The 22,249-nt window shown below is 45.9% G+C and overlaps 1 protein-coding gene across 3 annotated transcripts; it reads right to left on the bottom strand.

Moving 5' to 3' along the window:
* Positions 1-158: 158 nt before the first annotated feature.
* Gjb6 (gap junction protein beta 6) lies at positions 159-11,187 on the bottom strand. 3 transcript variants are annotated; one of them, XM_034498069.2, is made up of 3 exons: positions 10,418-11,187; positions 7,975-8,139; positions 159-1,654 (listed from the first exon to the last, which is right to left on the bottom strand). In XM_034498069.2, the coding sequence occupies exon 3, from the start codon at positions 1,638-1,640 to the stop codon at positions 855-857; it is 786 nt and encodes a 261-aa protein (XP_034353960.1). In that variant the 5' UTR covers positions 1,641-1,654; positions 7,975-8,139; positions 10,418-11,187; the 3' UTR covers positions 159-854. The 3 variants fall into 3 exon arrangements, with proteins under 3 accessions (XP_034353960.1, XP_076787056.1, XP_034353961.1); XM_076930941.1 differs by lacking the exon at positions 10,418-11,187 and adding an exon at positions 9,642-10,052; XM_034498070.2 differs by lacking the exon at positions 10,418-11,187 and adding an exon at positions 9,231-9,582.
* Positions 11,188-22,249: the final 11,062 nt, after the last annotated feature.

Genomic DNA, 22,249 nt, shown 5'->3' with positions numbered 1-22,249 from the left:
AGGGAGCTAACCTCAGCCTCTGTTGGTGCCTACACCTGTAGGCACCAGTACCTATAGCAACTGCTTCCTCCCCTGAAAAAATTTACTAACACATCACATCTCTAGTGACACTGGTGTGGGGCCTGGAGGGAACAGAAACAAATAGTGTACACAGAGGCTGAAGCAACAGGGTCAAGCTTTATTGGAGTGATCATATTCATTGTTCACCATAGGTGGAAAGGCTAGTTTCAAAAAGGGTACCACTTCCTTAACTCCATTCATATTTAGCAAATGGCAATGTATATTGTCCAATGAACAGTCCCACCTTAAGAGCACACACTAGCTCATTAAACTGTCCTCAGACAGTGTGAAAACAATATAATATGCTAGACCCTTTACAAGTTCAAACTTTAGATACTTGGTGTTGTAAAGCTAACTGTGTATATTTTTTTCCAGGTAAGGAAGGCCAGTCTTTAAAAAAATACTTTATATAAATTCAAAGTCAGAACTAAAATATTCATTCCTATAAAAATATCTTACCGATAAAACTATTAATTTCCAGATAAATTGCTCTTATATAAACAAGCTATATAAATTTTCAGGAAATACTAAGTCATACAGTTCACATACGACTTGTCCAAGTGATTTCATGGCCCAGTTATCACGAGGGCTTGGTTTTCAGAGATAGACCACAATTTTGACTTAAACTATGTGTGAATAGTTCAGGTGTTCTACAATAATTGAACTCAAGTATCTATTTCCTATGAGTCATTTATAGACAAACTCTTGACCTAGAGAAGGAATTGTCAGATGGATGTTGTCTACAAAGAGGGCGAATGCTTAGAAGGGCTCACCTACACCTGACCTTGAAATGTTTAACTTGGGAAACTTGTGATTGCATTCTGACCGCTATCTGAGATCAGCTCATTTATTTCATTCTGCTTGCTCTCTTTCAGGGCATGGTTGGGGTGGTTTCTCTGTGCCTGTGTTCTTTTGGATCTCCTAAAACACAATTTAAGCAGCAGGTAACACAACTCGGCCACATTGAGTAACATGCAAATCACAGATGCAGAAATCATAAAGACAGTGAACACTGTTTTCTCGGTTGGCCTCGAAATAAAGCAGTCCACGAGATTGGGGCAGGGGTCAATGCCGCATTTCAGCACCCAGGGCAGGTGGTACCCATTGTAGAGGAAGTAGAACACGTACATGAAGGCGGCTTCGAAGATGATGCGGAAGAAGATGCTGCTGGTGTATGTCCACCACAGCGAGCCCTCAATGCGCACCTTCTGCCGTTTGATGTCCTCCAGGTCTTTAAACTCATTCCTCTTCTCCCCACGTATAAACTTTCGGGCAGTTTCATGTCTGTAGTAGGCCACGTGCATGGCCACCAGCAGTGCTGGGGTGGACACAAAGATCAGCTGCAGGGCCCAGAGCCGGATGTGGGACACAGGGAAGAAATGGTCATAGCAGACGTTCTTGCACCCTGGCTGCAGAGTGTTGCAGACAAAGTCCTCCTGTTCGTCACCCCACACTTCCTGGGCAGCCACCACTAGGATCATGACTCGGAAAATAAAGATGACGGTGATCCACACCTTCCCTATGCTGGTAGAGTGCTTGTTCACGCCGCCAATGACAGTGTGCAGGGTCCCCCAGTCCATCGTGCAGGCTTATTCTTAAACAGATTAAAAAAGAAGCAAAGCTAATTAGTAGAAGGCACCTCTGAATTAACCGGCCAATACCACGGAGAAATTATAAGTCATGTGAATCTAAGCAAGGCTCAACCACCTAGTCTGCTATTTACTGTGTTTTTCTGATAAGGAACGCCCATGATAAAGATGTTCTCTCCTTCTGACCACAAATAAGAAATAGTGGACAAACTTCATTTATTCCCTCTATGAGGCAACATCAATCAGACAACTCTCTTAGGTGAAGGGTTTGTTTCAATAAGTGATCGGCACTGTAAATAGATACTTGATTTCAGTTTTTGGATGATAATCGTGCCTTTCACATGCAAAATAAGTCATCTAAATTCACAGGAATGTAACACAGGAATGTAACACACAGGTTGTTACTGACTCACCAACGCAGGTAAACAAACATTCTCAAGTTCCTTTTCCTCACTATTGCAAACACGTACATCGTATCAGGGTGGTTTTATTCAAGGACTCAGGTTTTAGTCACTAAGCAGCTTATCCAAGCCCCCAAATACAGCAGAAATCACTGATTAGACTCACACGTTCTGGTTAACTCAGCAGACTATGCAGAAACAACGTCATTAATTGACCTTTTAGAGTGCATATTTATATTTTTAGCTTGAATGGACCATCTGCTACAGTCACGTGTTCGTAGGAAATCTAATATCTTCAACTACCTCTTCCAAAAGAGAATCACAAGGTTTGACACAGACTGTTTCCTTGTTCTCTGGTGGAAGCAGGCCATTTGTCAGCTGTTGCTCAAAAAATACGAGTCCCATTGCATTAGGGGCCACAGCAGCCCAGGGTTGTCCTCCCTTCTGAAAGACTGGTTTGACAGAGAAAAGATCTGTCCACGGCACTGGTCCTCAGCCTTCCTAATCCAGGGACCCCCTAATACAGCTCCTCATGCTGTGGTGACTCCCCCAACCATAAAATTATTTTTGTTGCTACTTCATGACTGTAACTTTGATTCTGTTAGGAATCATAATGTAAACATCAGTGTTTCCCAGTGATCTTAGGCCCTGTGAAAGGTTCCTTCGACCCCCAAAGGGCTTGAGAACTGCTGCGTTATGTTGGCAACTCTTGCTACTACTGATTCTCGGGGAGTTTCACATCTTGCATACTAATCACACTTCCCAATCCTTCCATGTTTGCTCCCCATCCTTGTGCCCTCCCCCTCCCAAGTAAAAATGAAAATAAAAATAAAATAGGAAAGAGAAAAATAACCATTATCTATATACTCACTAGAGCATGGTCAAACTCTCAGTGGCCTGCCCCCTAAACAGAACTGAGTCCTTCCCTCACTGCATCCCGCCCAGAAGCCATCAACTGTAGAGAGCTAAGTTCAGTATCCTAATCACACTTCTAAAGAGTTCTCTTCAGCAGCTTCCTGTCTACAAACAGCTACTTCTTATCTCACATGACCAAGTAGAAAGAACTGGTTGGCAAGCTCAAAAAAAAAAAAAGGTATGTGCTAGTGTAGGGTAATGAATGACACAAACCAGACACTGGATATCCTTGGAAACCAGGACCCTCAGGCAACTTTCATCCACTTGGAGGGGATGAGAGAGTCACCAAAGTCCTTTTGTTGCTGGTCTCAGGAGAACTTTCTCCTCTAAGTGAGTGAGGAGCACTGAACTATGGTCAATGTCTAAGTATACCAGATCCACAGCCTGCCTTCAGCATTGCTGGCCGCTCTTCACCTGACCACCGTGCCCCTTGGGGTGTCCTTGGTTTGACTAATTTTACAGTCTATACTTTTCTCAGAAAGCTGCCCGGTAGCTGCCGTGTCCATCTGACACTGCTGTGCTTATTTCTACCCCTGCAGGGTCAGACAGTAGCATCTGAGGTGCACACAATGGGGTGAAAGCGGGCACGATAGGATATATCTAGAAATTTCCCTGTTTTGATTCCAAGAATTTGTCCCCCTGCCGTGGGCTAGAACCTTGTAATGTTCACGGTCCTGAAAGCTGACACATGCTGTGAGTACAAGGAAGGCATCATCAGAGTGGTGGACTCTTCGAGCCACACTGAACCGTAGCTCTGGTGAACTCACTGAACCTCTTACCTCTCCCCTACTGCAGTGCTAAACTGATGCAATGACTTCAATTTAGCCTGGACTGGTTAAATCTTAATTATTTTTTTAATAAAAAATAAGAACTGAATTTCATCATCAAGGATTTGTAAAAGAGGAGGAAGAAGGGTCCTTAAAAATTGTGTCCCTTGTTGTGAAGGGCAGGTGACAGAGGGAGACCTAAAGCCACAGAGAGATGGGAACAACTCAGAACAAAGGTTAATGGAGAGGCCTAGATCTGTCAAACAAAAAGGAAATGGAAAGACAAAAGTAAAACATCCACACTACGAAAAGGAGAGAGAGACGCGGTGATCTAAGTAACAGACAGTAGTGGGTGCATTCCTGGACTATATTGCTATGGTCAGTGCTGCTGGTTATTTAGTGCTGTTGTTTTTGGTTTTGAGACAGTCTCATGTATCCCAGACTGGCCTGGAACTCCGATTCTTCTTCCTGTACCTCCTGAACGTTGGGTTTACAAGCACATGCCAACATGCCTCACACAGATAGTACCATTTTAATTGTCAACCCAAGAAAGGTATCTATCTATTTATTCCTAATGCTGGGGATTGAACCCCAGAACTTTGTATGTGTTAGGTGAGCAATCTACCAACTGAACTAGGATGCTTTCTGTTTAACCTCCAACAAAGTTCTAAAATGACACCCTTTAACTATTTTGTAATAATTGGTAACAATTATCAGGGCAATGGCATAGACAACATCTTAGGTATAACTGGTGTTTGTAGACATCTCATAACATCAGTAACATAGTTGATCCTGACAGTGCCTTTAATAGCACACCACAACTCTGTAGTTGAAGAGTACCCAAGCTCTGTCATCAGCAGGACATTAGTGTCTTTCCTCTTATGGTGGAAAAATGACTGAGGCTACATGAGAACTGAGTGTCCAGGCTCCCTGAAGACATATTTACTTCGTAGTTTGGGGAAGATTCTGGTATTCTGGGGCACCTGTGGCAGCATAAGCAGGTTTCACAAGCGGAGCAGCTAAGAGGCCCAAGACAAACTAGTCTGAGGGTCCAGACTGTGGAGCACCTGGCAGTAATGTTGGCAGTTGTAGCAGAAAGATTCAAACCCTGTGCTGATCTGGAACTGAGAAGCTGGACTGAGTGTTTAGCATTAACAGCAGCCTGGGGTGTTTGAAAATTTGAAATAGGCTTTTCAGAAACCAATGGTGCTCAGCCCCAGAAGCCTTTAGTTAGAGTCAGGCTGAGGCCCAACAGGCAGATCACTGGGAAGCCATAGCCACATAGGCTCCGCAAGTTAGGAGTATTAAATATCCTCTTTTATTTACTACATACTCCACGCCCCAGAGAGACTTTCGCTGCCTACCATAAGTATCTGTGTGGGGGAAAAAAGGCTACCTTAAATAATATAAATTATACAAATTAAGTTTTAGTCCTTGCTGAAAGCCACTGTTAAATTTCCTTAACTGTCGCTTCCATCCTCTCGAGGCGTATCAGTAAGTGACCCATGGGGAGCAGAAGTGTATAAGTGTATAAGTTCACACAAACTTTGCCACAGCTGTTCCCCCTGAGGCCTTCTTTGTTTTAAAATGTCCTCTCGTTAACCAATTAGCACATGACTCCTACAGTTTGCTCAACAACTTGCCTGATGGATGAGTTTTATCAATTAAAACCTTTCCCTTTCCCCCAAGGCTGCAACATCCATGAGGTCTGAGTGGTCCTGTTGTTAGAGGTCTGCTTCCTCTGTAAGCTCTCTATCACATCCCTTGTCGCTGGTCACCTGACATCTAGAAAGCAAATGGATCAGGGTCTCAAAGGACCACAGACAGGACTTGAATGAATGTTGAAGGGCTGAGGTCAAGAGATCATGTTTTCTCCCTAAGAATATTAGTCCCACAATCCTAAAAGCAGGACAGGTGGAGACAAATGCTGGCACTAGCTTTAATCTTTGCCCCTCCACCGACATTGGGCCTCCAAGACTTTCTATCCTTCTACCATGCCAAAATGGAAGATAATCGATTTTCAATACACTTGCTTAATTTATTATTAAAAGCTAAGAATCTAGCTGTGTGTGGTGGTGTGTGCCTATAATCCCAGCACGTGATAGCTGGGCAGAAGTATTAGAAGTTCCAGGCCCACTCGGGCTACAGGATCCTATCTCAAATACTTCAAACCAAGCAAAAACTACAAAGGGAAGCAACCTCAGCGACAGATCTAAACCTTGAAAGCAGTGGTTCTCAACCTTCCTGTGACCCTTTACACAGGTGTGCCTCACACGATGACCCAACCCTAAAATTCTTTTTGTTGCTACTTTATAACTGTAATGTTGTTACTATTATAAGTCATAAATAAATATCAGATATTTACAGGGGTCTTAGGCAGCCTCTGTGAAAAGGTAGGTTGACCCCAAAGGGATCATGACTCACAAGTTGAGATCAGCTGCTCTAAAGGAAGCCACAGGATGTCTAAATCACTAAGGAAAATAAAGTTAAACTCAAGCATTGGCATGTTGAGCCTACTGGTTACTCAAGACAATCGGGTCAAAAGCAGGGTGCCGGATTCAAGGCATCTTCCTGGAAAGCAATAAAAACTCACTTATTTGTAACAGAAGAAAGGAGTGAGAAAGAGAGCTATGACTAGTTTCTGTTGCTCACTCCAGCCCTAGTTGGCTGCACCAAGGACGTGACATGAACCTGAGCTAGCCCTTTGCATCAGTGAAATGGCTCTTTCGGTTTCTTTGAGATCATGTCATCCCTGAGGGGGTCTTCCATAAAGCCTTGGTTATCTGTCCTACACAGCAGCTTTGCATGGGCCAAAGCAAGAAGGTGGAGATCGCTGTACTAGTACGAGGAGCTAGTTGAGAGTGTTGGATAGTGTGGGAGGTTCCTGAGCCCTACACTTCCCTACACATGACTTCAGCTGCTGGGAAAGCCTGGCTGGTCCCCAGAGATTCTTCCCTGCCCAGAGAGCTCCATGAGGGGTGGACTTGGTGGACAACTGAAGATTAAAGGACGTGTTCCTCCTGCCCTGCCTTCTCAGTGGGAGACAGATGTAGACCGAGCCTGGGAAGTTTCTGCATCCTGTCACCCTGTTGCCCTTGTAGGTACCTGGGACCTGGAGGCATCTTTGGCTAGAGAGGAGAGGAAGTAGCCACTACTCTGAGAAAAGGTCACTAATGCAGAAATCATTTCCCAAATTACTGTAGCCCCCAGAACTCTTTGCTGCCTGCAGTGAACAACCCCCCACCCCCCCACCCCCCCACTTCGCTTCCATGCTTCAGGGGGGTGAGAGCTGGTGGGAGGAGCCTCTTCAGTGAAAATCAAACTATTAACTGTTTCTTTGTACACCAGAGAGCTTCCTCTAATCTGACAGCTTCCTGGCTTGCCTATAAGGAACAAATACATAGATATGCTTGGTCCCATAGATGTCTGTCACCTTACAAGAATGTGGTTCCATTTAGGTTTAGGAAGACAAATCACATCTTTTTTCTGTGATGTATCTAATTACAGTGCATAACTTTGTACTTGATATTATAATTGCAATGTTAAATATTTATCACTAAAGGTAGAGCAGTGCACTCACTTTTAGGACCCACCATTATGAAGTAGCTCTGCTCCTCTCTTTCACATTTCAAATAAGCTGGGTCTACTTTTGTTCCAGCAGTGATGTGTTCCTTGATCACTTTTACAATCCTGTTTTGAAACAGGTCTTGCCGTGTATTTCTAACTGGCCTTGTGCTCCTAGAGTGACCTCAGACTCATAGTAATTCTTCTGTCTCAGCCCTCAAGAAGTTATATATCATAATAACTGGTTTTTGAAAGCTTTGGTATTTGAAGGCTGAGGACAATTTTATTAGAGTTGAAGAGAAAACATCAAGGCAGGCGAGTTGTGATTGTCAGCAGCTGCCAGGAGGAGGGGTGGGCAAGAGGAGAGAAAGCCTGGCCTTCGGCGTTAGACCTGCATGTTCAGCAAGGACGATCTGAAACTTTTTACTTAGGAATTTAATTACAGCTAGCAAAATCATGTCATTTTAACTCCATGGAAGATAGACCCCAAACAAAACCCCTCACCACACAGAAAGAGCTTTCTTTTTCTAAATCAATCTACAGTACACTTCGGGAAAATAAATATCACTTGATGATTATTTAATAGGCCCAAGAGGAAAGCACACTCCTTACAAAGCCCATGTGAGCTCTGAAGAGGTAAAGGTACAAGAAAACCAGGTTCAAGCAAAACACCCATACCTGAGTCTCGTTCCCAAGGACTTCCAGTGCGTCCAGTTAAAGGGCCACTGCAAAATCCCTCTGCAAGGACTTCTGGTTTTTCCTTCTACTCCTCTGGAAGTCAGCAGTGTAAGTGGTGGTGACACTGTACTGCTGCTTTGTTTAGGGCGATATTGGGAATGTCACCTGTTGAATGAAAAGAAAATCACTGTCGTTAATGTTGCCAAGATCTGTGCAAGTTAGTTGGACAAACTTTGTATCACCAGATGCATTGAACGGTCAGTTTGGAAATTGTCAGTTTTCCATGCTTTGTACTCCTCTGCCCCCCAGAAGGCTGTCTCCAGGGTAGCTTTCTGTTCCTGTTAATCACAACAGCAGTGGTGGTAATGATAATCCACCATCCCAACCTCAAACCCAACTTCCAAGTCTGCAAAGAGTTTGAAAAGCTGAGTACAGCCACCTCCCCACTACTAGGGTTTTGTGGTTTGTTTTTTTTTTGTTTTGTTTTTTTTTTTGTTTTTTGTTTTTTTTTTTTTTTTAATCTGAAAAGTCATCCTTTAATCAAGAAATCTCTAGAAATCTCAGGTGACCCAAGAGACAACCTGATAGTCTAGTTTGAAATTTAATGACGCAAACAGTCAGGATCTGTGATTTCAAAACAGTGAGTAGTGATGGCATCAGGTTTAGGATTCATACACCTCGTCAACATCCACTCAGCACCAGCGAAACCTTTGCTGTCCTCTAGATATAAGAATGGGCAACCCACAAAACTGTGTTTCTTCATCCACTCGTTCCAAACGACAATTAATTTCGACATCCCCTCCCTAGGCCTTCTTATTAGTTGCCTATTCCAAGCAAGGCTCTCCCTCTCCACACAAGGTTTAGGTGCAGTTACAATTAAATGACTCTGAAAGGGGGGGGGGGGGGCGGCTCCTGGGGCCTAGTTCCACTCTCCCAGATCAAGCAACAGCGCCTGAAAATCCTGCCCAGGACAGTGTAAGATTATGGCCTCAGGGGCCAAGAAACAACAATCTTCCCATGATTGTACTCCACCTAACCAGTGCACCCAAACCTAGTCTCTGAAAGTTCCAGACTGAGTCAGAACTACATAGTGAGGATGTGCAAGTCAGAATTTTCTTTCTATTGATGAAATTGTTAAAAGACCCTACCTAACTCTTCTCTCACACTGCAAGAGAGAGAGAGAGAGAGAGAGAGAGAGAGAGAGAGAGAGAGAGAGAGAGAGAGAGAAACAGAACAAAGTCACCATAGGAATTTACCTTTCAATAACAGCCACCAGTGTGACCTGGGTTGATGGACCAGTCTTCTGGGTCTCAAGTCCCTGTGTGAGGTGAACTGGAACCCTTCACACCCCCAGTTATGTGACAGGCTAGCACCCAGGAGGCTCTCTCCATCACCACCTCCCTTTCTTGGCACTGTTCAGACAACACCCCCCACAGACTCTGCTGGATCCAAAGAGCTGACAAAGCTCTCCACAGGGGCAGTTCTGAGCAGCATCCTGCAGTTCTCAGGAAACTGCATCAGGACAGGACGTTTTTCTTTTAGAACACTGGTTAGATTCTGCTAGAACTGGGGCAAAGAAAGCGTAGTCTACTTGAAGAAAAACCAGGCTGCAGCGTTAAATTAATCAGGCACGGGTTGACTAAAGTCTCCTGGTTGGTGTCCCTTACCGCGGCTGCAGGTCCGTGGACTTTCCAGTGTCCATAGCTGTATGAATGTCACACTCTCTGAGACCAGAGGCCTGGTCCCCAGGAACAGAAGGGAGCCCAAGACTGCAAAATCCAAGCTGCTAGCACCTGGGACTAGGCTTATTCAGGAAGTATTACCCACGTCTGAACTTTTAAATCCGAGATGTCACCAATTACTTTTAATTACTATTGTGCTCTCTACTGTCATCTTCGTTTCATAAGTTCCCGAGTCTTAATCATGCAGCCTCCAAGTAGCAGTAAACATCAATCCTTGCTCTGCCTTTCTGCCCAAAACCAGCAAAGGAAATGAGAAAAGGGACTTAGTCCGGACTCTGGTCACTTTAAACAACCTGATGTATTTATAAAACCTGTCGTGCAAGTCAGAGGGGCATGGTGCATGTAGAAGTCAACCTAGTCCATCCCAGTTCCTGCTGCAGTGCGGGAAGGAGGGGGCGGCGCGGGTGACAACCACCCCGCTGTGGTTCCAGTCCCTGGCCAGATGCGGATGGGAGGCAGATAAGGATGCGTGCACCCTCCCGCACCCCACCGTCAAGACTCTGCCTGTAACCGCCAGGCCAACTGGGGACACTCACCACCCCCGCGACCCACAAATCTGAGGTGGAAGTAGACAGACCACTTCCTTCACCTGCTCGAGCTTCTGGGAGGAAATGCTTCCACTGGCGCTTACCTGCCCGGCACCGGCACCGGCACCGGCACCGGCACCGGCACCGGCACCGGCACCGGCACCCAGAGCTTACCTGCTCGCATCGGCACCCAGAGCTCCGGCTGTGCGCGTAGATCAGGCGCCGGCGGTTCGCGGCGGGAACGGAATCCGGGACAGTGCGGGTGGAGCCCGGGTTTCCACCTGCGGCTTCTTTTAACCGCGCCCCACCCCGCCTCTGCCTGACGCCGCACGGGAGGGCTGCGGGAAAGGAGCGCGGGCACACGACGCGCCTGCTGCGGTGCGCACCGCCCTCTCTCCGGGGCAGAGGAGGGGCGGGTCCCCTTCTGTGGAGCAGGGAGCAGGGGGGACCTTCCCTGTAGGGCCTGGGGATCAGAGCGAGTCCTCTTCTTAGGGGTAATAGATTAGGGCACTTGTTGGGATCCTTCTTCTGAAGCCAGGGGCCACTGCGAGTGTCCCCTAGGAGAAACACCAGGTGTAGGATGGTCTTCCCTTGGGTTTGGGACACAAGACATGCCCCTTCTTGTGGACGTGGGTGGAGCGTGAACCGCGATGGGCAAGCTCAGCCAGATCCCATCAAGGGCAGGGAAGAGTTGGCCGCTGAGGCCTTGCTGGGGTTGGACACTGGAGGACTCCTTAATGAAGCGAGGGCTGCCCAGAGTACCAAGGGAACAGGCTTGGAGTGAGAGGATCCAGCTAGTATTGTGTCCCTCCTTTTGGTAGTCCTGTTAAGGAGGAAGCTGGCTTGTTCTCATCTTTTCTGGACCCTTTAGGCACCCTCTCCTTTAGAGCAGCCTGGAGGTTCTTTATTCCTTAATGACCACTTAGGAGTCTCAAAGGTTTGTTTTTATTAGTCACCCGAATCCTTTACTGAATCATCCAGGGAAGTGGAGTGGACCTCCCTCTGGAGAGACCCCACTGTGTCTGCTATCACATCTAGGAGGGCAGGGTAAGGGCAGGGCAAGCTTAGAGGGTGGTACAGCAGCTACTGGGCTGGAAATGTTGGAAGCCATTTAAGGACCGGATTTTACAGGGCCTTCCCTCAGATAAGAGATGTGTAATTTGGTTATTTTACAAAATTGGTTGGCAGGTATGTTCTTACCTGTTGGGCTATATTCTCACCTTAGCTACATTCTTCCTGTTAGGTCATATTCTCTTACAAAACAAGGATAATAGTGCTTCTTAAAATGTCTCTCTCAGGTCATGGAGGTTGAGTCAACACTTTATAAAACCCACCTTATAAATATTTGAACACAGGATTCTCAGAAATCATGAAAATTTGGAGCCTGCAGATGGTCTCTGGAATGACCTTGAACCCCAGGGTTGGAGAAAAAAATGAGGCAGCTCTAGGCTGCCCTGGTGTGCCTCCCTGCCTTCCAGTCTGGCCACAGCAGGTTCTTAGTTCCTTCTCCATCTCACCTGAAAGCACACAATCCAGGCAGGCTCACCTGTGGCCATTTCCCCCCCTAAGCAGATTGTAAACTTCTTTGGAGATTGTACAATTTTTTTAAGTTTTAGGTTCTTGCTTTCTTTCTCCTTTCTTCATTTCTACAGCAATGCTCACTTTGCACATAATAGGCATGGGCCCACCAGGACCTGTGCATGGCTTGACAGAGCTGAACCAGCACAGCAGATAATTCTGAAGGACAACTTTTGCTTCTTCCTATAGAATAACATGCTATTACTCCGGTTCTGACTCCTTGTACAACAGTACCAGGGCAGGCAGGTGGAAGATGCTCCAGGACCACACAGGACAGAAGTCAGATGAAAGAGCCCAGAGGATTGCCTTGTCACATGGATGTCCAAAGAGGGGCCCACCCGACACAGAAAACCAGCTCCTTCTTGCTCACACCCTCTGTGTCAGCGCAGAGGCCTTTGATCTTGGATGTATTTCTTGGCACCTTTATTGTTCGATGCTCTCTTCTTGTTAGGCAGTCTTGTTGCAGCAATTAATGCAGACTCGGTGAGCTTACTGATCTGATGAGTTTCCCATCAGGAAACTGAAGTCAGTTAACATCATGTGATAAGCATACAAAGATGCCCAGAGCATGGACCATGTGGCTTTGTGTGTCAGACGTGAAAACTTTCAGGGGACAGATCTACCATCTCAAAGCATCAGACCACCCTGAGACAAACCCTTGTAGACTTGGTTGTAACTGACAAATGGAACTAATCTGAATACTGCCTTCCCTGTGCACGGCACTCATGATTCCTAAGGCCTCAAATTTAATGGGCACAAATGTGTAAAGTGTGAATTCTTCAAGGGACTGAGAGGAGGTGAGCACAGAGGCTCTTGAGAACATTTTTCCCTCCAGCACCCTCTTGTTCCTTTGCAAAAGGAGGAGAGGAGACTCTTCATTCCCCCTGCCTGGCAGCTGGTGTTTGTAAGGGAGAGAGCCCTGTCCCAAAGCTCAGACTTTCACTGTCCGGTCTGGAAACACAGAACCAGACTGCATTTGTCACTGGCATAGTTCTCCGTGCCAGGAAGACAGGAAAATGTGTGATCTTTGAAATAAAAGCAAACATTTGTCTATTCATTCAGCAACAGGCCCAGTTTGTATTTAGCAGACCGTCCCTCGTTGGGGTTTGTCTGATTCTGTCCACAGGATTGACTGGGGGATTAAGTACTTTGAGAGAACGGCCCGGGAAGGGGAGAGTTGTTTTCTACACATCAAAGATCATAACTAATGAACTCCCCTCCCCCTTACTGCTGATGCCCACGTTGGCCAAGTGGCTGAGGTAGTGGCTGTCAGGTGTTGCCACTGCAAGATCGCTCTCTCCCATTTCCACAGAGTACTTCTCCAAAGATCACTTGCATGGCCCACACCATCTGTTAGCATATGCAGATGAGATCTGTCCTCTTTCCCTGGCCACTTCTTCAGCACGTCCTCATGGGTATTTATTCTGCTCTTTGGATGACAATCCAGTGCTGGCTTCATTGTGATTGCTGTTCAGATGGTTTCCACTTTTTCACTTGTCTTTGGCTTCCCTTTGCTGCACACCCACAGTTGTGCATCTGTGTGTCGGCTGCAGCCCTTTCCGTCTGTCACTGTGAGATGCTGCAGGCTCATTTCCGATACTCCTGGCTCCAGCCCAGGGACCAGGCATTTTTCTAAGAAGCGGTGTCCCTTTACTGGAGTTCCACTGTATGTTGCATGCTTGCTTGCATAGTTGTTGTTGGTCTTCCTGCTTTGCTGTGAGATCCTCGCTGACAGCATCCTCTGTCTCTTCAGACCCCTGTACAAGCACAAGTGCTATGTGTTGATGTACTTTGGGATCCCAGCAAGTATCAGGTGAATGCATCCGAGAAGTATCTGTGGGACCGAGGATGTAGCTCAGACTGGTACAGTTGCCTAGAATGCACAAAGCCCTGGCTTTGATCCCTTGAATAGTCTAAACTAGGTGTGGTAGTAGACACCTGTAATCCCAGAATGCAGAAGGAAGAGGCAAGAAGATCAGAAAACAGTATCTTCCACTACATAGTGAGTTCAAGGTCAGCTTGAGTTATTTGATAGTTTATTGCCATCATTAGAAGAATCTGGTTTAAAACAACAACAACAACAACAACAACAACAACAACAGCAACAAGAATGACTCTAACACATTTGACCATCAGTCAAGTGCCTTGTACATAATATGGCTAGAACATAACATTGTGTTTTCTGTAAAGAATGGTTCAATGGTGAAGTGTGGCATATGCTGTTATACGGTAGGAAGGGCACATGACCCAGCCAGCCATTAAAGGTTCTTTTACAGAGAACTATAGGGCATTGTGGTTCTTTACTCTCCAGGTCCGGAAATAATGTTTTGAAGACACCATGCTCAGAAAGGATTACATCTTAGGCCACAAAGCCAGTGCATTTTCTGTTGGAGATGTACCTGCTAGGCAGGACCCACACATGGTCTTCAGTTGAGCCTAGAGAGAGGGTCATAAAAGTTGGGTGATTTGAAGTGTTATTTCCACCATGAAAGCCTGACACACTGGCCTTTGGGGAAACTGATCTGAAGTGTCTACAAGTAGGGCACCTTCCCAAAGAATTCTGCGTTCTCTGTCATTGGTTTCTTGCTGACTAACATGTATCCAGCCTGAAATGGGGCGAATATTCCCTTTGAAATGACCGCACAGGATTTAAGAGTGTGACAGGGCTATGAGGTGATTAGGCTATGGTTAGGTTTCCCCTCTGAAGGGATTGATGCCTTCATAAAAGCTTGGTCCCTGTCTCTGCTCCCTTCCCTTCTCCCATGCGAAGACGAGTGTTTTTGGAAGCAGAACTGTTCAGCGGGCCAGCATCTTGACATTGGCCCTTCCTGGCATTCAGGCCTGGAGCCAGTAACTCTGTTCATTATCAACTGCTCAGTCTGAGGTGTTCTGTTAAGGCAGCGTTAAACCTGCTCAGACAGTAGCCAGCAGCTATGGAAATCTGGATGATATTGTCTAAGCTAGTATGAGCCAACAGTCCCCTGTCATGTACTGATACGGGAAAGAGTAACAGCTGAAAACCAAACAGGCAGCTTGGGTGTGTCTGGCGATACCACACAGAGGCCAGAGAATGGCTCACGGGTAGGGGCTGCTGGGTAGGGCATGGGTGATAGGTTTTCAAGTGACATTGTAGAACAACCGAGCCCCTGGGTCTGGGAATGAAGATGGCTACGCCACAGTTGACTCTCAGGAAGAAGACATTTCCAGTGAGCCAGCAGTACCTGGTGTTGGCGACCTTGGCCTTGGGCTGGGCTGAAAAAGCCCTGTGAAATGAGATGGCAATTAGCAGTGCCGCTCTGGAGGAGAATCCAAGTTCTGCCTCTCACCCCTCTACCCTTACCCCCACTCCCTTCCTGCCCACTGCTTCCTGCAGTCGTGTACCTCACATGCCTTCTTCCCTGGTTTCTTTCCTATGGAATCTTCTAGACCCTGCCTCCTTCTCTCTGACCCGCCCCCACCCACCTACATTCTGGAACACTCTAACAGGTGTCGTGAAACAGTACAGTTCAAATGGAATTGAATCAGCATGCAGTTAGCTGACTGGCAGGAGTGAATTCTTCTCCATCAATACAATACTTCAATACAATACTGGTTTCAATACAATTCAAGCCAGAGGAAGCCTTGGTACTCAAGCCCTTTTGCAACAAAATGCCACCTACTTTAGTGATAATCAATTAGCCAATAAGTTAGTCAGTCTTGACAACTGAGCTTCAATCATTGGACAAATTGAATCAGTGGACCACATGATTGGAACACTACGGCGCGGGGGGGGGGGGGGGGGGGGGGAGAGGGGCAGTTAGGCTGGCCCTTATGTGTTCACTCGGCTCTCTGCCCACAGATACCATGTAGCCAAGCTGCAGCTCTGCAGTTCTCAGCAGCTGCTTTGACACTGAGGGCTATTAGAATTGTGAACACAAGCCAGTTTAGATGTGTTTCCTAGGTTTGTCATAGCTTTGGTTTTTGGTGGGAATTGGTTAGAGACAATATGGAGTATCAGGAGCACACAGGCTCACCTGGGGTGGAGGTGGGGTGAAGAAGGAATTAGGGAGGGTGAAGGTGAGGTAGAGAGGCAGCTGGACCAGGGGGAGGAGCCAGTGTGGCAATGTGTGCCCAGGTGGGGACAGTTTCCTGAAGGATGATGTGGGAGTGAGTCAAGAGTTCTCCAAAGGCAGAGAACCCTCAGGCAGTGTGTGTGTGTGTATTCAGAGAGCTTCACTTTAAAGAACTGGCTTTTGAAATGTGGGGCCACCGAATCAGAAATCCACAGGGCAAACTGGAGAACCAGGTAGAGCAGGTGACTCAGTTCAGAGTCTCATGCCAGTCTGGGGCAAGGTTTCCTCTTCCTTAGCCTACTTCAGCCTTTTCTCTGGTGGCCTTTAGCTGATTGCATGAGGATCACTCACATTACAGAGGGTCATCTGTGTTATTCAATGACATAACTATTATTTACATCTAAAAATTTATATACATCTATAGTCATAGTGACATTTAGACTGATGCTTGTCAAGACCATCTGTGACCTTTGGACTAGACAAGTTTGTATGTAATATTAACTAGCACATGTGACCTCATTCCTCCCTCCCTAGCAGATGCTAACTGATTCCTGTGTTAAGCTTCTGAACCCTGCAGCTCATAAGTTCCTACTCCTTTGAGGGTCATGGTTTGTAAGCAACGAAGTGTAGAACATTGGTAAGGACTGTGCTAAGGTCAAGGGCTACACAGTGTGTCCAAGAGTGTGAGAGTCACATGCTCTGGATGGAGTCAACACTTGTTTAGAGCCCTGTTTTATCTGCGCTATACATTCCCATAAGTGCTGTCATTTGTTATGATCCAGGGGTTTGCTATACAACCCGGGTTGGCCTTGAACTTGAGATCCTCTAGCCTTTGCTTCCTGATCATTGGGAATACATCTCACCCAACAAGACATTAAATGTTATCTGTTGTCTGTAATAAATGACTTTGCAAATAATTTTAATTTTGTATTCTGCTCTCCCCACAATGGATATATAATATATTTATCATGAGAGAAAGGATTAGAAACAAGCCAGATGAGAGTGGGACATTTAACTATAACTACCTTCATTTTTTTCTCTTAAAAAAGATTAATAATACTGAAGATGTTTATATACTTACGTGTGTGTGTGTGTGTGCGTGCGTGTGTGCGTGCGTGTGTGTGTGCGTGCGTGCGTGCGTGCGTGCGTGCGTGTGTGTGTGTGTGTGTGTGTGTGTGTGTGTGTGTGCGCCCTTGGGAATGAAGAGGCTGACACCATTAGAAGTCAGGTTCACTAACTACATCCTTTTAGAGCACTAACTGCTTGTGCTGACTTTTGCCTACTTACCTCTTTCTCTTAACTATTCTCTAAATTAGAAGCTTGAAATTTGGACAGTTTTCGCAGGTGGGTAAATTGCCAATGAACACATTCAGGGCTTGGGCAGAAGATTGCAATGTTTTCACTCCTGAAGGAGAACTAAGGAACCCAGCAGAATTACCAGGCAGCACTGAACACAAGACTTGCTGTGCTAGGAAGTATAAAGCAGACCATGTGCTGATAAGTCTCACTGGAGTCTCCCTTACTGTTTCTGTACAAACTTTCTCAGTAATGTGCCATGATGGTCACCTTCCATTAAAACTTGCCTTGGTTTGGATTTGGAGTCATCTAGGAAACACTGCTCTGGGTGCATCTGTGAGGGCGTTTCCAGACAGAACTGACAAAGGAAGGAAGACCCACCCGAATGTGGGCAGCCATCTTCTGGGCAGAGGTTTCGGGTTGGATTTAAAGGAGAAATGGAACCAAGTGGCATCAGGCAGCTGCAATGTGACCACTTGCCATGATAGCCTGTCTATGCCTGCCTTACCATGGAGGTCTGTGTCCTTCTTAAACAGTGAGTTGAAAAGAAACCCTGAGTTCCCTTTGACAGATAATTTGTCATAGCAACTAGAAGAGTGATGAATATCCTCTCTTTCCACCCTCTCTTGGCTACAATGGCTCTAATCTTTCTTCCTAAAGGTAAAGGACTTTTTTCCTTAGCTAGTGGCTGTATGTTTGGTGCATAGCGGTGGAGGGCGTGTGGGAGCCTTGTTTCCTAGCTCTGGGGTCTCACTCAACGGACAGCACGTTGTGACTGTATTTTCAGACTATTCTGGGTATCATTTGAGAGAGCACAAGGTATCTGAAGCTGAGTGTGCAGGAGGATGGGAAAGCAGCCCCAGGCCTGAGAAAGACAAGGCCTGAGAAAGACAAGACGCAGGAGTCTGTAGTATCTTCCATAGTCCCTAGACACAGGGTTATTTTGGGAAGTTCTGGAAACTTTGGGGGCTTGGGTTCTACCTGATAGAAATAGGTCACTAAGCGTTGTATCTCATCCACATTCCTGCCTTGCCCTCTCTGCTTTCCCCTCCCACCACCCTGGCCTCCATGGACCAAGCTCTCCCATTGTGTCTTCCCAGCCGCAAGGAAACCCTTTGAAACTGTGGCTGACATAAACCCTGAAGTTGTCTACATCAGGCATTTCTGTTACAGTGTCATGACAGTGACTAATACAAACAGCTCCTACAAAATTCCAAACTCCCTGCCCTGCTGGGTCCCTCCCGTAAGTGTGTGCTTCAGAGTTCTAGCCTCGGGAAGGCCTTCCCTTCCTGGGTTTCCAAGCCCAGTAGACCCATCCTCCAGTGGTGAGAACATACTACTAAGAATCATGTCAAGTATCACCTATTCACAGATACCACAGGCATGGCAGGCTCTCTACTGTGCACCAACTCACAAGATGTCTCCTTCCCAGGGAGGTCATTATGAATCTGGGATGCCCCAAACGCTAGGTGCTCTCTGCTGAAGCTGTCATCTGCAACCTTCCCTCATCTACTCTCTTTCATTCTTACTCTTTAAACTTTTGATCCATCTACACTTGGTGATTTCCTGAATGTGACTGTCACTGTGAGCAACCTTCCGTGGCTGTGGCACACCCCTCAGCTAGCATGGTTCTGAAAGCCTCCCCTGGCTGTGTAGGTTGTAGAATGTTTAACTATAGCCCCGACCCAGCTCTCATCAATGATAAATCTCAGCCTAGCCAAGCTGCAATCATAAAACCTTTGAAGGTGCAATGTGGGCATTTAGACAAATTCCCACCAGGAGCTGACACCTGTGCAGGGTGTCCCCGGGGGAGTCACTCTTCCTCCCATTCTCTTTCTTCTTCTCTATGTCATGTTCTTACCCCTTTCTATTAGTGCTGCCCTTGGGACAGAGGAGCTAGCTAAGTGACAGAATCGTGATCTTTAAGGTGACCATGCCTCTGAAAGTCCAGGCAAAGTGTCTGGAGTGTACCGAAGGCTCTGTGTATGCCTCCTCGCTTCCTAGTGACATTTCTCACACAACACACAAACATCTATTTGGACGTTCCTACTCAGGTCTCATTTTCTGTCTTTTGTCATGCTGTGTTAATGGTGTGACTACGTCACTGTGATGTGGGTGGGGAGCAGTGTCCAGTCTAAGTGTGGACTGTGCTATGTTGTCATGGACGGTCCTTTTGTCCCATGGTCTCTGCTGCTTCACTTAGCACCTGCTCTCAGATGAGAGTAGGAGACACATGACAAGAAAATGTGGCAATGTTCCTAGGGCCATAGAGGCCATAGCCAGGGAGAAGCTGGGCTGTAGAAGAGGGCTACCTAGAAGTACTTTAAAGCATAGGCCCTGGGTTCAAAGTGGTCCAATGGGTTTCTTGTGCTTTATTTTGAAATATATTTTTCCAGAAAATCTAATTGTTCCTTTCTGTTGTTCAAGATGTGCTAAATGTGTGTTAGGTATAGCAGCACACACTCAGGCCTGGGCAGTACAGGATGGTGAGACTGAATTTCTGACCAACCTGGGCTACACAGTGAGGCCCTATCTAATAACAAAAGGCAATATCTGTTAGTTCAAACTTCAAAACTTTAGATTTTATGAACAAAAGCAACTCATTGGAGAAAAGATAATCTTTTTTTTAAAAAAAATTGTGACACTTCTCACAAAATGGGTCTCTGACTTAAAATGGATCACAGATCTAAATGAAGCATGCAAAACTATAAATCTTTTTTTGTTTTGTTTTTGTTTTTTTGTTTTGTTTTGTTTTGTTTTGAGATAGGGTTTCTCTGTATAGCCCTGGCTGTCCTGGAACTCACTCTGTAGACCAGGCTGGCCTCAAACTCAGAGATCCGCCTTCCTCTGCCTCCCAAGTGCTGGGATTAAAGGCGTGCGCCACCACTGCCCGGCAAAACTGTAAATCTTATAGAAAACAAGTGGAAGAGAAAATTTAGGTGACTGTGGTTGGTGATATAGCATATCAGGTACAACATTAAAAGCATCATCCCAGAAAGAGGAATTGGAAGCCAGACTCTATGCCCCATTTAAGACACAGTTGGGGGGGGGGATGTAGAAGCTACACACACACACACACACACACACACACACACACACACACACACACTTATCAAAGACAGACAATGACTTTTTAAAACTGGGCTCCAAACTCCCCAAACCATTCAAAGTTGGGAGAGGTGGTTCACATCTGTGATCCCAGCACTTGGGAGACTAAGACAGGACTGCCACAAGTTTGATCCTGGACTATGTAGAGAGTTCTAGGCCAGTCCCTGTCCTGCCCCAGCTACCCAGTTTATAACACAGAAGGGTAAGAACCTCAACAGACATCTCCCCAAAGACACTGACTCATTAGCACTTGAGGATGTCCCACGTGACGTCTCCTTAAGGAAATGAATGTTAAGACAGCAGTGAGGACGTCACCGTACATCTTTAATGCCATGGAAGTTCAGAACTCGGGTGACACCAAGTGCTGGCAAGGATGTGGAGTAGCCAGGACTCTCTCGTCACTCCTGGAGGGGTGAAACCTGGAAGACAGTTTGGGACTTTCTCAAAAAGCTTCTTTATGATCAACCAATCAAATTCCTTGTTATTTACCCAAGAAAGTCAGAACTGGTGTTCACATACAAACTTGTACAGGATACTTATAGAAGTTTTATTTGTGAGTGGTAAAACTTTGAATCAAACAAAATGGCCTCCCTTTTACAGGTAAAACAAAGTACGGTACATCCATATAGTGAAATATTACTCACCAATGAAAAACTCTATGGAACTAAGAACACATGGAGGGACCGTGTGTGTGCTCTGGCGAGCGGAACAAGGCAGTCTGGGAAGCCTGTCTACTGCAGGATTCTGATGGGAGTGGAAATGTCAGTGGATATGAAAGGTTGCTGGATGCAAGAGTGAGGAGGTGTGGCACGGATTTGAGACAGTGAAATGGTTCTATCATGCTCTAATGGGGAGCACATAGTATTATATGTCAGAACTCACAGGGAGTAGTGTACCAACTGTGGGCCCTGAACTGGACTTCAATGAATAACAGTGTATTGACATTGTCATACCAGCTCTAACAAATCCACCATCCCGGTGAAGGATGTGAATAGCAGAGGTGCTTGGGAAAAGGGGCCTGTGGGGACTCCTGATGCAAATGCAAAACTGCTCTCAAATGTCTCTTGCCAGACCTGATGGTGCCTAATGTGTACTTCCAGCACTTGACAGGAATTACAGAGACAGGAGGATCACATGTTTGAGGCCAACCTGGGTCCATTGTAGCTTCAAGAGTAGTTTGGGAAACATAATCAGACATTGTCTCAAAAAAAAAAAAATCAAGGCTGGAGATCAGCTCAGCAGTAAAGAATTTGCACGAGTGAGGTTCTGTACCACAAGAAGTAAAATACAGTAAATGACAGTGATATCTACTAATTAAAAAACCCTTGGTTCTTCAATGCTAGGTATTGTATTAGTTAATGGAAGCATGCTCAATAACAGTGTTTACATAAAGATAAGACAATAAGATATTCAAGCACTCTCTTAATAAATGAGTTGTGTTTTGCTTCTTGCAAAATTATTAATTCATTCACAAGTAGTCAAATACTGTTTGTATCCCAGGCTTAATACTGTGTCTGACGCTTTTTGAATGAATAAATCCAGCTGGGAAATCTTAAGCTATGGCTCATTTAGATTTTAGAATGCATGGATGTCACCTTGCCCCTCACTCCAATCTTCCAATCTTTATAGCTACAGCTGCCCCAGACTCGTGAACAGGTCACTTATTTACAACCTCTGTGATGTGGCCCATTTCCACATCCTAATGGAAGTTTAGAGGCTATATACTCTTTCTTTATGGTTTTGCTGTTGTGTTGTTTCTCCAGAGAGAATCTTCCTCTGTTGCCCAAGTTAGGCGCCAACTCTCATTGATCCTCCTGCCTTGGCCTCTCAATTACTGGGATTAGAGGAGTGGCCACCACACCTAGCTCTGATACTTCCTCATTTTTGTAAGAAGCCAGTCAAGAACAGGACCTAAGACAAGTCATTTAGACAGCTCTGTCACTTTCCCGGGACAGGGTTTTTCAAAGCACTT

This window comes from Arvicanthis niloticus, chromosome 3 (genome assembly GCF_011762505.2).
Source record: "Arvicanthis niloticus isolate mArvNil1 chromosome 3, mArvNil1.pat.X, whole genome shotgun sequence".
Taxonomy (NCBI): Eukaryota; Metazoa; Chordata; class Mammalia; order Rodentia; family Muridae; genus Arvicanthis; species Arvicanthis niloticus.
The sequence above is the reverse complement of the archived record's forward strand: the minus strand, read 5'-3'. Positions and strand labels throughout refer to the sequence as shown.